A 16,718-nucleotide genomic window follows, 5' to 3' on the forward strand; every position below is an offset into this window, starting at 1 on the left:
CATCTGTCTCCACTAATTGTTCAGGCACTTTGGTTCCTGTCCTCCATGGAGCTGGTGCTCAATAACATTCGGCTCATAAGGGAGAATGAGAAGGTGATAGATAGGAGCTAAGGGGAGGTCTTCATGCCTAGGCTGCAGGAGACGGGTAACTGGGTGACTATCCAGAGAAGAAAGGGAAATGCACAGCCAGTGCACAGTACACCTGTGGCCATTCCCCTCAACATTAAGTACACCACTTTAGATAGTGTTAAAGGGGACAACCCTTGGGGGGATCTACAGTGACCGGGTCCCTGGCACTGTGTCTGGTGCTGGGCTCAGAAGAGAGGTAAAGAGAACTGCAGTGGTGATCAGAGATTCCATAGTCAGAAGAACAAAGATGAGATTGTGTGACTGTGATAGAGACACCCGGGTGGTATGTTGCCTCGCAGGTGCCAGGGTCAGGAAAGTCTCGGATCGGGCAAATGGCATTCTAAGGGGAGGGTGAGCAGCCAGAAGTTTGGTACCTATTGGCACCTATATCATAGAAAGAAAAGGTGAGGAGGTCCTGAAGAGAGATTTTAGGGAGCTGGGTAGAAATCTGTGAAAGAGGACCTCCAGGATAGTAATCTCTGGAAGGTGGACAAAATTGAAAAGGTGAATACAGGACTGAAGGTGTTCTATCTGAATGCGTGCAGTATACTGAATAAGGTAAGAAACCCCTCTTTACCGGGCATCTCTAGAGCTGTGGCTCATTAGCCCCTCACTAACAGCCACTAGACTCAGCGGTGAGAAAACCACCTTTCTCAAACTCCATACATCTAGGGTCAGTGTTACTTGGGTCCCACCAAAACCTGGAAGTTGAAATGTGTCAGCCACCCGAACCCCGATCTGTGCGAATACTGCAATCACCCGTCGGCAAGAAATAACAGACCGTACACTGCTTACAATTATAAAGGAAGTACATTCACAAACGTTAGCTTTATCGAACAGTTAGTAGGAAAAAGAAAAGGAAAGAAATAAAAAAGGGCCATTAACCCAGTCCAAATATGCACACAAGTTGGAGCTCATCTTGAAGTTGTCTTTATCTTATGCTTTGGACCATGGTCTGCATGAAAGCATGCTCTAGGTTCTGAATTTCACTCAAAATGCACCTCAAATAATGGGGCTCTCCCACCGGAGCATTGGTCCTTCCTCCTTGAAGCCATTCATCTGCACAAAGCACCCTGTGCAACAGGAACAGCTTCCTCAGCCATCTTCCCTCCTGTCTTCTCCCAGCTCCCACCAATAAGTCCTCGACCTACATCAGCATCCATCACGAAAACCTCTCCCAATTCCACCATCCTGATTGGCTGACACAACATTCCTAAATTGAACAACATAGCCTCTTATCTTTAGCTGAAACTCAAACAAGCTAAAAGCAGAACAGTCTGTCCTTACAGAACTGCTAAAGTGAAATATCTACAGAACAGCAGTAAAAGTCTTAACCACAGCATTACACTCTCGCTCCCACCAAAAATAATCATGTCCTTATGACTTTGAAATTTATCAATCCATCATTAATAACAGTTTTCAAAGGATATCATGATATCAGGACCTTCAATCCATTTGTAAATGTTAGTGGCATGTCTCACTAAAGGGATGGGATAGATGCAACACTCTGTTCATAGCCAGTGTATATGGGGGGGGGTTTCCTGACTCCTTATCCCATCTTCGGGGATCCTTATCCCATCTTCAGCTCCTCCAACTTCAACCACACCTTGCGACCCTTCCTGTCTACTAGAGGGTGCCTTCTCCTATCACTCGTGTCTTCCAGCTGCTCAGGTCCCTATGCTCCACGACTGAACTTAGCTCCTTTCAGTTTAAGCAGGTGCTGCCAAAAATCTTCTACTTCCATTGCTGTTAACCAATGAGACTTCTCTCAGAAAGGGGCATCCTCAGTTACTCTAATAGTGTGGCAAGTACTCTTGGAGTAATCAACATCAGACTCGTCAGGAGAAAAAGCATCTTCGCATCCCAACATCTTCTCAGTTAATTTCCTTTTCCATTCCTTGAACATTCTAGCAAATTTAGGGCTTCCTGTCACTCTTGCTACTCCTCCAGGACATAGCATGTCAGGTTTAGACAGAGTATATCATGCTCCTAGAAGACCAACATTGGTGTGACAATAGTCTCAGTTACTCCAACATCTGGTTCAGAAAACTCCAGTTTTAACAAGTAACCATAACTCATAAGTACAAAGCCCCTGAATCTCAAGGGCACCGCGTGGATTCAATGGTAAATACCAGTTTTAAAAGGATCCATAAAGCAAGGTAACTTGAGAGCCTGTGTCAAATATGGCTCAAGCATAAATACCTTCAATCTGCATGGATACATCAGAGCTTCGTCCCACTAAACCTTCAGGAGGTGTTTTTTACTTTAGTATTTCCCTTGATACGCTGATAAGAACATATCCTCTCCAAAACATCAGCCCATTCCTTTACTGGGTCTCTCCACAGTTTTACCTCTCTTCTTCATTGATTAACCGCTGATTTACTGTCCAAATTTTTCAAGTCCATCACACTCCCGCTTGAAATGGAGTTCAGAAGAATGAGTGGTGACCTCAAGGAAACCTATCCAATGTTGCAAGGCCTCGATAGAACAGATGTGGTGGGGATATTTTCTACAGTGGAAGAGTCTAAGACCAGGACACCTCCTCAAAATAGAGGAGTGTCCTTTTAGAATGGAGATGAGGAGGAATTTCTTTAGTGTGGTCAATCTGTGGAATTTGTTGTCACAGGTGGCTGTGGAGGCTAAGTCATTGGGTATATTTAAGGTAGATGTTGACAGATTCTTGATTGATCAGGGCATGAAGTGATAAAGGGGAGAAGGCAGGAGATTGGGGCTGAGAGGAAAAGTGGATCAGCCATGATGAAATGGCAGAACAATTGCAATGGGCCAAATGGCCTAATTCTGCTCCTATAGCTTATGGTCTTATTGTCTTATATTATGATCACTGTCTCCAAAGGGTTCCTTTACCTTAAGCTCCGTAATCAAATCTGGTTCATTGCACAACACCCAATCTAGAATGGTTAATCTGGCTTCGACCACATGCTGTTCTAAAAATCTATCTCATGGGTATTCTACAAATTCTCTCCCTTGGGACTCAAAATTAGCACCAACCTGATTTTCCTAATCTACCTACATATTAAAATACTCCATGATTATCGTAACATTGCCCTTTGACATGCATTTTCTATCTCCCATTGTGATCTGTCGACCACATCCTGGCTCCTGTTTGGAGGCCTGTATAAAACTCCCATTGGGGTCTTTTTACCATTGCATTTTCTTAACTTTACCCACGAGAATTCTACACCTCTGAATTCTACGTTACCTCTTTCTAACAGAGCCACGCCAGCCCCTCTGCCTACCTGCCTGTCCTTTCGATACAATGTGTATCCTTGGATGTTAAGCTCCCAACTACAATCTTCTTTCAACCACAAGTCAGTGTTGCCCGCAATTTCATACCTGTTAACCTCTAACTGTGCTACAAGATTATCTAACTTATTCCACATACTGGGTGCATTCAAATATAACACCTTCAGTCGTGTATACATTACCCTTTTCAAATTTGATCCCCTTTTACACTGCAACTCAAGCCACTGACTGTAATTTTGCCCGATCATCTGCCTGTCCATCCTGGCTCTGCTTGTATACCAACTGCCCCACTCTCAGCTCTATCAATCAGTTTCCAATCGCCCTGCAAAATTAGCTTAAAGCCTCCCCAACAGTTCTAACATATCTACCCTGTAGGATATCAGTCTTCCTCGGGTCCAGGCATAAGCCATCCTTTTCGTCCAGGTCACACCTTCCCCAGAAGAGATCACAATGATCCAGAGCACTGCAACCCTGCACCCTACACTAGTTCCGCAGCCATGCATTCATCTGCCAAATCATCTTATTACCTTCACCGGCATGTGGCACAGACAGCCATCCAGAGATTACGACCCTGGAGGTCCTGCTTTTCAGCCTTCTACCTAGCTCTCTCAATTCTCTCTTCCAGACCTCCTGCCTTTTCCTACGTATGTAATTGGTGCCAATATATACTAAGACTTCTGACTGCTCACCCTCCCCCTTTAGAATGCCATAGACCCAATCCAAAACATCCCTGACCCTGGAAACTGGGAGGCAACATACCTGCAGCATCCACAGAATCTCCTGTCTACTCCTGTAACAATGGAATCCCCTATCACTGCTGCAGTCTTCTCACACCTTTCCTCTCGGAGCCACAGCGCCAGACTCAGTGCCAGAGACCCGATCACTGTGGCTTTCCGCAATAGGTCGTTCCCCCAACAGTATCCAAAACGGTATACTCATTTTTGAGGGGAACGGCCACAGAGGTACTTTTTCCTGGCTACCCATTTCCTTTCCCTCTTCTGACAGTCACCCAGGTACCCGCCTCCTGCAACTTAGGGTGACTACCTCTCTGTAGCTCCTATCAATCACCTCTTCAGTTTGCCGTTAAGTGCCAAAGTATCATCGAGCTACAGCTCCAGTTCCTTAACTCATCTCTGAGGAGCTGCAGCTCAGTGCATCTGGTGTAGAGGTGGTTATCTGAGAGGCTGGAGGTCTCCCAAAATCCCTCCACCTCACACAAAGAACACAACACAACCTCTGGAGCCATCCTCACTGCTCTGACCATGTACGAACAGATGAGGAATGAAGAATGAAGAAGAAAAAACTTACCAGATACCTACCTCATCCAAGCCTGTTTTTGTTGAAGCCTAATTTGGTCCAAACCTCCCTACTCTAACCCTGGTTCTCTCACACAATGGACATTCTGCTTGTTCCTACCTTATTTTTATTTGTCCCTGCTAATGGATTGTGATTTGACTGAGCTGCCAGGAAATGTCAAAAGCTGGCGAATGGTCTTTTTTAAATCTCCCTCAGGGACCTGTGAGTCACCTCCTCTCTCACTCGAAATTTGATTGGACTGCTGGAAAATGTGTGTGTGTGTGTGTGTGTGTGTGTGTGTGTGTGTGTCTGTGTGTGTGTCTCTCTCTCTCTCTCCTCTCTCTCTCTCTCTGGGTTTTCAGCTTTGCTAAATCTCTTGTGATATCAATGCAGTTACCAATAAGGCACAACAGTAGCTACATTTCATTAGGAGTTCAAGGAGTTCAAATTTCTTCAAGTGTAGTGTGGAGAGCATTCTAACTGGCCACATCACCATCTGGCGTGGAGGGGCCACTGTGCCAGAAGGGAAAAAGCTGCAGAAAGTTGCTAACTCAGCCAGCTCCATCCTGGACACTTGCCACCCCAGCATCAAAGGAACCTTCAAAATGCGAAGCCTCACAGAAGGCTTCATCCATCATTAGGGACCCCCATCACCCTGTTCTCATTGTTACCATCAGCAACGAGGCACAGGAGGTTTAAGACACATACTTACAGCGTCTTCCCCTGAGCTATCAGATTTCTGAATGGACAATAATCCCATCTGTACTACCTTACTATTCTCTTTCTTTTGTTGCTCTTTTTGCATCACTTACTTAATCTAATTTTCTAAAATATATTTCTTACTGTAATTCATAATTTTTTATTATGTATTGTAATGTTCTTCTGTCTCAAAACAACAAATTTCATAACATGTGCCAGTGATATTAAACTTGATTCTGATTCTGATTTTATTCCTCAACTAATCTTTCGCACCTATGGCTTTTCAAATGGAGGTTTGTCTAAGCTAAGGGATACTTCGCCAAAAATATCCATGAATGCACCCTAACTCTGCTTCCCTCTAACCCGCAATGCTTCTCACCCTTTCACCATCTCTCCCTCCAAACTTCTCATTTTTCCTTCCCCAAGATAAATAAGCTACTTGTACAGAAGAAACTTGTACAAGTTCGGATGAAAGTCCCAGAATCTTCCCAACTCATAGTTGACAGTTTAGCAACTGCCGGGAAGTTTACCAGCTCCAGTGACCTGAAAATCCTGAGTTTTAAGTAGAAAGGCTCCCTCCAGTTCTAAACCGGAGTTACCTCCCTGAGTGTCCCTCAGCCCAGATCCATTACCTTCTCCTCCAGCGTCTTGTTCTTTAACAAAACTAGCATCAAGTGTTGATGAGTAAACTGTATCTCGTGCTCTTTAAGGCGAGGATTTGTTCCCTGTGGAAAGGAAAAAAAACATATTTTAATGTTGAACATTTGATCCCTGTAGAAAGGGAAAAATATATATATATTTTAATGTTAGGTCGGCAAGATTTTCCTGTTTATTTATTTAAAGATACAGTGTGAAACAGGCCCTTCTGGCCCAACGAGTCACACCGCCAACAACCCACCTATTTAACCTTATATAAGACCACAGGACAATTTTCAATGACCAATTAACCTACTAATCTGTTGTTAGCCTGACTGTGTGCATGCAATGTAATTCTTTTCTTCAGATAAGTAACGTGAATGGAGTTTGAAACGTCAGGGTTTCCTTAGAGCATAGAACAGTACTGTACAGCACAGTACAGGCCCTTTGGCCAACAATTTAACCCACTCTATGATCTATTTAACCCTTCCCTCCAACATAGCCCTCCATTCATCTATCATCCATGTGCCTATGTAAAAGTTTCTCAAACTCCCCCTATCTATCTGCCACCGTGCACCCACCTCTCCCTGTGTAAAAAAAACATACCTGTAACACCCCCTCCCTCAATATTTTCCACCAATCACCTTAAAATTATGCTCCCTGACATTGGCCATTTCCGTCCTCTCTTGAGCTGGAAAAGACACTGTGGAGTTTCAACTGGGTTACGATTTGGGCATGTTCTCACCAGGGCTGAGGAAATACATCATCAAAGAGTTGGATGATATTGATGGAGGGAAATGACCATATCTGTTGCAAATATCTACCAGAGCACATCAGCTGAATCCCATTTTGTCAGAGGGTTGGGATCAGAAGTTCTTGGCTCAGATGTTTAGTCATTGAGTCATGAAGATATAGAGACAAGAGGGGGATCTGGGCACTTCAGCCCACGATGTGCGTGCCAACTAGCTGACACCATTCTCTCCTAATCCTCAGTTCCAATGTCTAATAACCAAAATCCAACTTTGGGATTGAGACCATATTGCATTTTCCTGAGTTTTGGATAAGTTTTGTACTTCAAACTTGATATATACTATTGTGTTTTTGCATGTAATCCTGTTATCCTCTTCCAAGAACTCATGTGGGGCTGTGGACCAGATTGGGTTGACTCTGAGCTGAGAGCTAGGCCAACACCCTGCTGTGGAAGTAGTGATGAAGTCTGAGAGAAATGTTTTATGTTTGGGCAGCTGGGCTTTGGATATCTTGTATTACTGTCCTTTGAGGTTTGGATTCCTGGTAATTCTCTCTTCTCCCCATTGTGCAGGGGATACCAAAGCTTTGAAACACGTACAGTATCACCAGGCTCCATCCTGCTCTTATAAGTATACTGAATGGAACTCTTGATCTAACTCATTATGGCCATTTCTCCTTATTGTCTGCCTGCTCTATAGTTTCACTGTAACTGTAACGGAGGATTCTGCATTCTGTTATTGCTTTTTCCTCTGTATTGCCTCGATGTACTGAAGTTTGAAACAATCTGCCTGGATGGAACACCAATGGAGCGAGAGGCCTGAGGTGTGGAGGCTTGATGTCTATGAGTCTGAGAATCTACAGTCAGGGGCTGGAGGCTCAGAGGCAGCTCGTTCTGGAGCTGGTGGCCAGTCTGTGCAAGCGAGTGGGTGTGTGGGTGGCAGTGTGTTTAAGGATCTTGTTTTGCCGTTGTTGTCTTATTGTGGTGTTCATCTGAATATTGTGGGCATGCTCTGTTAGCACCTGAGTGGGTGGTGGTGCTTGTGGGCAGCCCCCAGCACAACTTTGGGCATGCTGCTTGTCAATACAAATGACACATTTCATTGTATGTTTTGATGTACATGTGATAAATAAATCTGAAACTGGTTCTGAATCTAGGATTTTCACTGTAGTTCAGCACATGTGACAGTGATAGACCAATACCTATTAGCAAGAGTGGTAAACCTCTCTCTGTCCCCTCCTCTGGAATTACCCCATAAGACATCAAGACATCAATCCCAAGTCCTGCTCCCCACTGGGACTCCAGAACCCACACTCACCTTGAAGGTGCATCCATAGCTACTAAAATTGCAACACCTCTCCTCCTTGAGGCACTCAAACGTGTGGTCTTTGAGCTGTAAATAAAACCAGAAGACCATAAGATATAGGAGCTGAAGTGAAACATTTGGCCCATTGAGTCTGCTCCACTATTTCATCATGGCTGATCCATTTCCCTCTCAGCCCCAATCTCCTACCTTCCCACCCGTATCCCTTCATGCCCTGATGAATCAAGAATCTGTCAACCTCTACCTTAAATGTACATAAAGACTTGGCCTCCACAGCTGCCCGTGGCAAAGAATTTCCCAGATTCACCACTCTCGGGCTAAAGAAATACATCCTCATCTCTGTTCTGAAAGAATGCCCCTCTATTCTGAAGTTGTGGCCTTTAGTCTTAGACACTCCCACCACAGGAAACATCCTCCCACATCTGCTCTATCAAGACCTTTGAACTCTCACTGATGATCACTCTTGAAGGAACCTGAAAGTGTGTACCACCAGGCTCCAGGACCAGTCTACTTCTTGGCCCAGCTGCCAGCCTATGTTTTGTTATAGCTGCCTTCAGCTGAGCTGGGTTCCTTGCATGGGTGAGACTACCATTAGTTTGGAGTGTTTTCCAGCGTATGCTATGATACATCAGACAGTCTGGTTATTTTGTTTTAAGGTCCTTCACCCATGAGAGACCTTCAATTGCTGATAGAAGGAATTAAAATCTAATTTAATTGAATGGTGGCTCAGGAAATAGGTTGGCAAATTTCCAGGTCAAGAGCCTTCATTGTTGACTGTCCATCCCTTCCCCAGATGCTGCCTGACCTTTTGAGTTGTTTCAGATCCCAGTGTCTGTGATCGTTTGTGTTTCCAGGGTTCCAGGCAACTCGCCAACACCAGTGTTGAATTACACTTACAACAATGAAACATAATTGAATGTCTTGTACCCAAATCTGCTGACAATAAAAAGAAGGGAAAGTAAGTTCTGAGGAGGATGTAAAAAGCCAGCAAAGGGATATAGATAGGATAAGTGGTGGGGCAAGAATATTGTAGATGGGTTACAACATGAGGGGCTCCAGTTTGACAAGGAAAGTAGAACGTTGATTAAATTGAAAAGGTCTTTGGAATATTGGGTAAGATTGCAGAGTTTTCAAGCATGAAACATGAAATAATAAGGAAGTAATAAATGGAAGGTATTAACAGAGAATCCTTACGACCATCAGGGAGGAAGATCAGGAGGCTGAAGACCTATACTTAACGTTTTAGGAACGGAATGTTCTCTTCTGCCGTCAGGTTTCTGAATGGCCCTTGAATACTACCTTTCTATTCCCCTTTTGATCATTTATGTATCTATTTATCTATCTATCCTTTTATATTGTTGTAACTTACTGTTATTTTTTATGTCAATAATAATAAAGCTGTTTCTGATTCTGAGAAATCTTACTCCAGCTTTGCACAATGTTGGTGACACTACACCCAGAGAACTACAGACGTTTTTGGAGTCCTTCTTATTCGAGGAGGGATGTACAGTGGAGACAGTGCAGCAAAGGTTGATTCCAGGGACGGAGGAGTCATCTTTTGAGGAAGGGTTGAGCCCATACTCATGAGAGTTGAGAACATTGAGAGGAGGGTGAACATAGAACATAGAACAGTACAGTGCAGGAACAGACCTTTCCGGCCATAGTGTCTATGCTAAACACAGTGTTGATTTAAACTAAATCTCTTCTGCCATATCTCTCCATTCCCTGTATAGTTTAGTGTCTGTCTGTTAAAGACCACTATCTGATCTGCTTCCACCACTAACCCCGCAGCCCATTACAGGCACCCACCACCTTACCCTACAGATGTGATTCCGAGAGGGTCGGCCAGATTGGATGCAGAAAGGATGTTTTTTTTTCCCCCAGTGGGAACCAGAACAAGCTTTAAAATGCAGAGTTTCTGTTTTATAATGGAGATGAGGGGGAATTTCATCTCGGAATTCTGTTATGCAGAGAATGACTGAGACAGGGTTATTGCATTGATACAGGCTGAGGTGGACAGGTTTTTGTTCTGTAAGTGTTGTGTGGAACAGGTAGGGAGATGGAACCGAGTCCAAGGTGAGAGGAACAGCAACCGGGACAGCATCAAGGAGCCGAGTGCCCTACGCCTGCTTCTCGTGCTTGTATTCTCAACACAGGGCTGTCTCTCGGGCACTGACGAGTGCATTTCAGCTCAGACTGTAGAAAGATCTCAGTGAGGGGAAATCCCTGCAGAAATGTCAATAACAAGAATGTGTAAAATGTACCAAGTTAAATCCGAAAGTGAGAAATGAGAAAAGAGCTGTAAGACTTTCCACAAATCTGCAGTTTTTTCTTGGCTCTGAACAACAGGCTTGAGCTAGGACTCACCTTAAAGGGGAGCTTCTCACTGCCTCCACCATCAACATTCTCTGACATAAAAACCTCACATTCTTAGTGGCACATTTCACCATCCTAAGATCTCCCAAAATGCTTATGCCCAATTAAATACTTCTGAGGAGCTGCAAGATGGGAGTTGTGGTAACTTGTATGCAGTAAGGTCCCACAAAAAGCAGGGTGGTTGGCTAGATCATCCAATCACCTCGATCAAACTGAGGGATAAATATCCCTCAACGTTATTGCCTTTCTCTTTAATTGGAAGTGCAAGATCCCAAGAGAGAAGACAGGAGCTCAGTTTAATGTCTTAAAAGACAGCAACATCAATAGTGTGGCACTCCCTCAGTGTTAGCATGAGGCTGGAGAGGGTGGGGTGGGGGGGGTCGCAAGAATTAAACAGCACTGAAACAGGCTCACCATATCCACCTACACTGATCCCACCTCTCATTAACAATGTATTTCCCTACAACCATCAGGCTCCAGAACCTTCGTGAATAACTTCACTCACAACAACTCTGAACTGATTCCACAACCAACAAGTTCTGCAACTCATGTTCTTGGTATTATTAATTTACTTGTCTTATTTGCATAGTTTGCCTTCTTTTGCACGTTGGTTGTTTGTCAGTCTTTGTGGTGTTTCATTGATTCAATTGTATTTCTTTATTTTACTGTGAATGCCTACAAGATAATGAATCTCAGAGTAGAGCATGGGTACACGTATGCACATACTTTGACAATAAATTTACTTTGGACTTTGCTCTCTTACTCCATGGCCTTCCATGCCTTGGTGATTCAAGTGTTGGTCCAGGCATTTCTCAAATGGTGTGAAGTACCTGCCTCCACCACCCACTCAGCCTTGAAGCCATAACTGACTGACAGCTGACCCACGCCTGAGATTCGTAGCAGTCCACTGACATTACTCATTCACAACGAACCTCATTGCTGGATTAGATAGCATGAAAGTACACAATGAACTTATCTGACACTGGTAAAGATGGTGACAAGAATATCACCACAAACCACAACCCAGGCATTAGTTTGCACAAACATTCTATCCCTCTCATTGGCTTTAACATCTGTTTCGCACTTCAAGGATGGAACAGGGGTTTGGGAAAAGTTACCCATCCACAGGGAATCTTGTAGACACAAGAGACGGCAAATGCCAATATCTGGAGCAACCATCGTGGTTGGCACAACAGAGTGGGTTGAAGAGCCTATACTGGTCTGTAATATTCTACATTCTGTGCTCAAATAATCTGGAGCAGGATGGAAGTGAACCACAAAGGAGAGGAACTTTATGAGCAGCAGGAAGCGGGACTAATAACTTCAGCAGATCGGTTGCTGCTAGAGAAACACAGTGGATTCTGTAGATGCTGGAAATCCAGAGCAATACACATGAAAGGCTGGAGGAGGTCAACAGGCCAGGCAGCATCTACAGCTGTACCCAAAACATTAACTGTTCATTTACCCCTCCACAGCCACTGCCTGACTTGCTGAGTTTTTTCAGCATTTTGTGTGTGGCCCTGCAGGGAACCTCCTCTTGCAATTCACCCCTCGTGTACCTCTCAGTTCTGCCCGCTGGTCTCTTGACTATGCCATTGTTACTTAGCGTGGAAGCATGGCGACACTGCGGGTGTTGGTCATTGATGAAAACAATGCATTTGATGTTTTGATGTACATACATGTGGAAAAATGTAAAGCTAATATTTAATCTTTAATTGTGTGATGTATGAGAGCAAAGAGATTAACAAACTGGACATGTGGTCAAACTGGACATGCGGTCAGAGTAGATCCATGGAGTCAGAGTTGTATAAAACAGAAACAAGGCTTCAGCTCATCACATCCATTTTACTGTGTTAGGTCCATATACTGCCATGCATCTTTGCCTAAATGACCCTTAATTGTTATCTGACTCCACCTCCTCTGCCTGCACGTTCCAGATATCAAACACACTCTACGTGAAATAACTTAACCCTCTGCTCTGCTCTTTCTCTCAACAAATCTATGCACTCTTATTTTACATCCAACTACCATGGAAAAAAGTATGTTGACTATCTTCTTCTATCTTTCACATAATCTTATACGCTCAGTGGGCATTTTATTCGGTACACCTGTACATGGGCATGTTAAAGCAAATATCTAATCAACCAGTCACGTGGCAGCAACTCAATGCATAAAAGCACACAGACATGGTCAAGAGGTTCATTTGTTGCTCAGGCCAAACATCAGAATGGGGAAGAAATGTGATCTGAGTGACTTTGACCAGGGAAAGATTGTTGGTGCCAGATGGGGTAGTTTGAGTATCTCAGAAACTGCTAATATCCTGGGATTTTCACACACAGCAGTCTCTAGAGTTTACAGAGAATGGTGTGAAAAACAAAAAGCATCCAGTGAGTGGCAATTCTGTTGGCTCAAATGCCATGTTAGTGAGAGAGGTCAGAAGAAAAAGGCCAGACTGGTTCAAGCTGACATTAACAAATAACCACTTGTTACAACAGTGCATCAGAGCATCTTTCAACATGTTGAACTTTGAAGTGGATGGGCTACAGCAGCAGAAGACCATGAACATACACTCAGTGGCCATTTTATTAGGTATGAGAGATACCAAATTAAATGGCTACTGTGTGTATACCTCAAGTCACTCCTCAGCCTTACTTACTCCAAGGAAAACAAGCCCAGGCTGCCCAATCTCTCCAACATCCTCAGCATTCTCCCCAGTGCAGCCGCATCCCTCTTAAAGATGAGCTTTATTTGTCACAGGTACACTGAAACATACAGTGAAATGTGTCATTTGCATCAGTGACCAACACAGTCCGAGGATGTGCTGGGAGAAACTCTCAAGTTTTGTGACAACGTATCATGTAGACACCCTGTATGGTTCTGGAATGTAGGCGGAAACAGGAGCACCCGGCGGAAACACATGTGGTCGCGGGGAAAATGTACAGAACCCTTATTTTCAGTCAGTGGCAGGAATCGAACCCTGTCCACTGGCACCAGCCCCCACAGTGTTGCAACTGGAACTGCACACAACACTCCCAACAGCAGCCTAACCTGTATCTTATCAATGGCTCTGGACCATTGATGCAGAGACAGGTACTCAAATCCCACCACAGCATCTGAGGAATTTTAATTCATTCAATAAATTGAAGCCTGTCTGAGTCATGGAGTCAATCTAGGGCAGCTTAATAACCTAGTGGTTGACGTAATGTTGTTACAACATCAGCGATCAGCCATCAGGGCTCAATTCCTGCCATTGTCTGTCTGTATTTGTACGTTCTCACCATGACCACATGGTTTCCTTCCACACGCCGTTAGGGTGGGCGATGTAAAATTTGTACTGGAAGCATGATGATACTTGTGGGCTGCCCCACCACATTCTGTATATATATAATCCTATATATAATCTATCTACATAAGATATTTTATGTACTTATATTTATTGTGCTTTTTGTTATTGTGTTCTTTATCTTATTGTGTTTTTTCTCTGCTGCTTCAGATCCAGAGTTACAATCATTTGTTCTTCTTGACACTTGTGTACTGGAAATGACATTAAACATTCTTGAATCTTGAATCCACGGGCTGTGCTAGGTGTTGACAAATCTCACTGTATGTTTTGATGTTTCAATATACATGTGACAAATACAGCCAATTGAATCTATTCCAATTGCATTGTCAGGGGAAGGAAATCTGCCGTCTTATCCCAATCCGGTTCATACTTGACTGCAGACCCGCCGATGTGTTTGACTTGTAGCTATACCGGTCAACAATAAGAGAAAAACAATAGATGCTGGCATTTTCAACCACGTTCACTCACACCAAATAATAAACAGAATGCAAAGAGTAATCATGTTGTGGTTACTCTGAGTCAGTACATTATTGTGAATGGGACAGTTGTGGTTACACAGAGCCAATACGTTAGTGTGAATGGGAATGCTATTGTTCGTCTGAGAGCCTATCTGTTACTATGAAAGGGAGAGTTGTGGTTACTCAGAGCCCGTACATTAGTGTGAATGGGGCTATTGTAGATACTCTGAGGCAGTACATTAGTGTGAATGGGGCTATTGTAGATACTCTGAGGCAGTACATTAGTGTGAATGGGAATGCTACGGTTCGTCTGAGAGCCAGTACATTATTGTGAATGGGAATGTTGTGGTTACTCTGAGAGCCTGTACATCAGACTGTGAACGGGGCTGTTGTGAGTAATCTGAACCAGTACGTTAGTGAGAATGGGACTGTTGTGGTTACTCAGAAGCAGGACATTAGTGTAAATGGGAATGTTGTTCTCACTCTGAGCCCATACGTTAGTATGAATGGGACAGTTGTGGTTACTCTGAACAAGTATGATAGTGTGAATGGGACTATTGTATATACTCTGAGCCAGTACGTTAGTATGAATGGGAATGCTGTGGTTTGTCTGAGACCCTATCTGTTAGTGTGAAAGGGATGGTTGTCGTTACTCTGAGAGCTAATAGGATAGTGTGAATGAAACTGTTATGGTCACTCTGAGCCCGTACATTAGTGTGAATGGGAATGTTGTGGTTACTCTGAAAGCCAGTACATCAGTGTGAACGGGACTGTTGTGAGTAATCTGAACCAGTACGTTAGTGAGAATGGGACTGTTGTGGTTACTCTGAGAGATAATACGATAGTGTGAATGAAACTGTTATGGTCACTCTGAGCCCGTAAGTTAGTGCGAATGGGAATGTTGTTCTCACTCTGAGTCCTATCTGTTAGTGTGAATGGGATGGTTGTTGTTACTCTGAGGCAGTACATCAGTGTGAATGAAACTGTTATGGTCACTCTGAGGCAGTAAATTAGTGTGAATGGGTCTGCTGTGGTTACTCTGAGCCAGTAGATTAGTGTCAAAGGGAATATTGTGGTCACTATGAGCCAGTACGTTAGTGTGAATGGGAATGTGGTTACTCTGAGACAGTACATTAGTGTGAATGGGTCTGTTGTGGTTACTGTGAGACAGTACTTTAGTGTGAATGTTAGTTTTGTGGTTACTCTGAGCCAGTATGTTAGAGTCAAATGGAATATTGTGGTCACTATGAGCCAGTACGTTAGTGTGAATAGGATTGTGGTTGTTACTCTGAGCCAGTATGTTGGTGTAAATGGAAACGTTGTGATTAATCTGAGCCAGTACATTAGTGTGAATGATACTATTATGATTACTCTGAGCCAGTACATTAGTGTGAATGATACTATTATGATTACTCTGAGCCAGTACATTAGTGTGAACAGGAATATTGTGTTTCCTCTGAGCCGGTACATTAGTGTGAATGGGACTGTTGTGAATAATCTGGCCAGTACATTAGTGTGAATGGGACTGTTGTGAATAATTTGGCCAGTACATTAGTGTGAATGGGACTGTTGTGAATAATCTGGCCAGTACATTATTGTGAATGGGACTGTTGTGGCTACTCTGAGCTAGTACGTTAGTGTGAATGGGACTGTTGCCGTTAGTCTGAGCCAGCATGTTCATGTAAACTGTAATGTTGTGGTTACTCTGAGCCTGTATGGCTTGATGCATTCTAGAGTTATGAAGTCATACAGCACTACAGCACAGGAAAAGTACACTCAGTCCCCTTAGCCCATGCAGAACTGTTATTCTGCCTCAGTATGCCCACAGAAAAAAATCTCAGGGTTGTATGTGGTGACATGTATTTACACTTATAATAAAGTTACTTTTACCTTTGATCTTTATACTATTGACGTGCACCTGGACCATACCCACATGTAGCAGGAACGAGCTTAAGTATGAAATTAGAAAAGCCAGAAGGGGTCATGAGAAGGCCTTGGTGGACAGGATTAAGGAAAACCCCAAGGCATTCTACAAGTATGCGAAGAGCAAGAGGATAAGACGTGAGAGAATGGGACCAATCAAGTGTGACAGTTGAAAAGTGTGCATGGAACTGGAGTTGCTAGCAGAGGTACTTTGCTTCAGTATTCACTACAGAAAAGGATGTTAGTGATTGTAGAGATGACTTGCAGCAGACTGAAAAGCTTGAGCATGTAGATATTAAGAAAGAGGATGCTCTGGAGCTTTTGGAAAGCATCAAGTTGGATAAGTCACCGGGACCAGACAAGATGTACCCCAGCCGTGGAAGGCGAGGGAGGAAATTGCTGAGCCTCTGGCAATGACCTTTGCATCATCAATGGGGATGGAAGAGGTTCTGGAGGATTGGAGAGTTGCGGATGTTGTTCCCTTATTCAAGAAAGGAAGTAGAGACAGCCCAGGAAATTATA

General features: G+C 43.6%; 1 protein-coding gene across 2 annotated transcripts in view; it reads right to left on the reverse strand.

The window, feature by feature from the left end:
* LOC134353288 (TNF receptor-associated factor 3-like) overlaps window positions 1-16,718 on the reverse strand; it is an 82,576-nt gene that overhangs the window by 13,276 nt on the left and 52,582 nt on the right. For both annotated transcript variants that reach the window (XM_063061319.1, XM_063061320.1), the window contains 2 exons: window positions 8,091-8,165; window positions 6,021-6,113 (listed from right to left, as the gene is read on the reverse strand). In XM_063061319.1, coding sequence (XP_062917389.1) covers window positions 6,021-6,113; window positions 8,091-8,165 — 168 coding nt within the window. The remainder of the gene's footprint in view (window positions 1-6,020; window positions 6,114-8,090; window positions 8,166-16,718) is intronic.

Source organism: Mobula hypostoma, chromosome 10, assembly GCF_963921235.1.
Source record: "Mobula hypostoma chromosome 10, sMobHyp1.1, whole genome shotgun sequence".
NCBI classification, from domain to species: Eukaryota; Metazoa; Chordata; class Chondrichthyes; order Myliobatiformes; family Myliobatidae; genus Mobula; species Mobula hypostoma.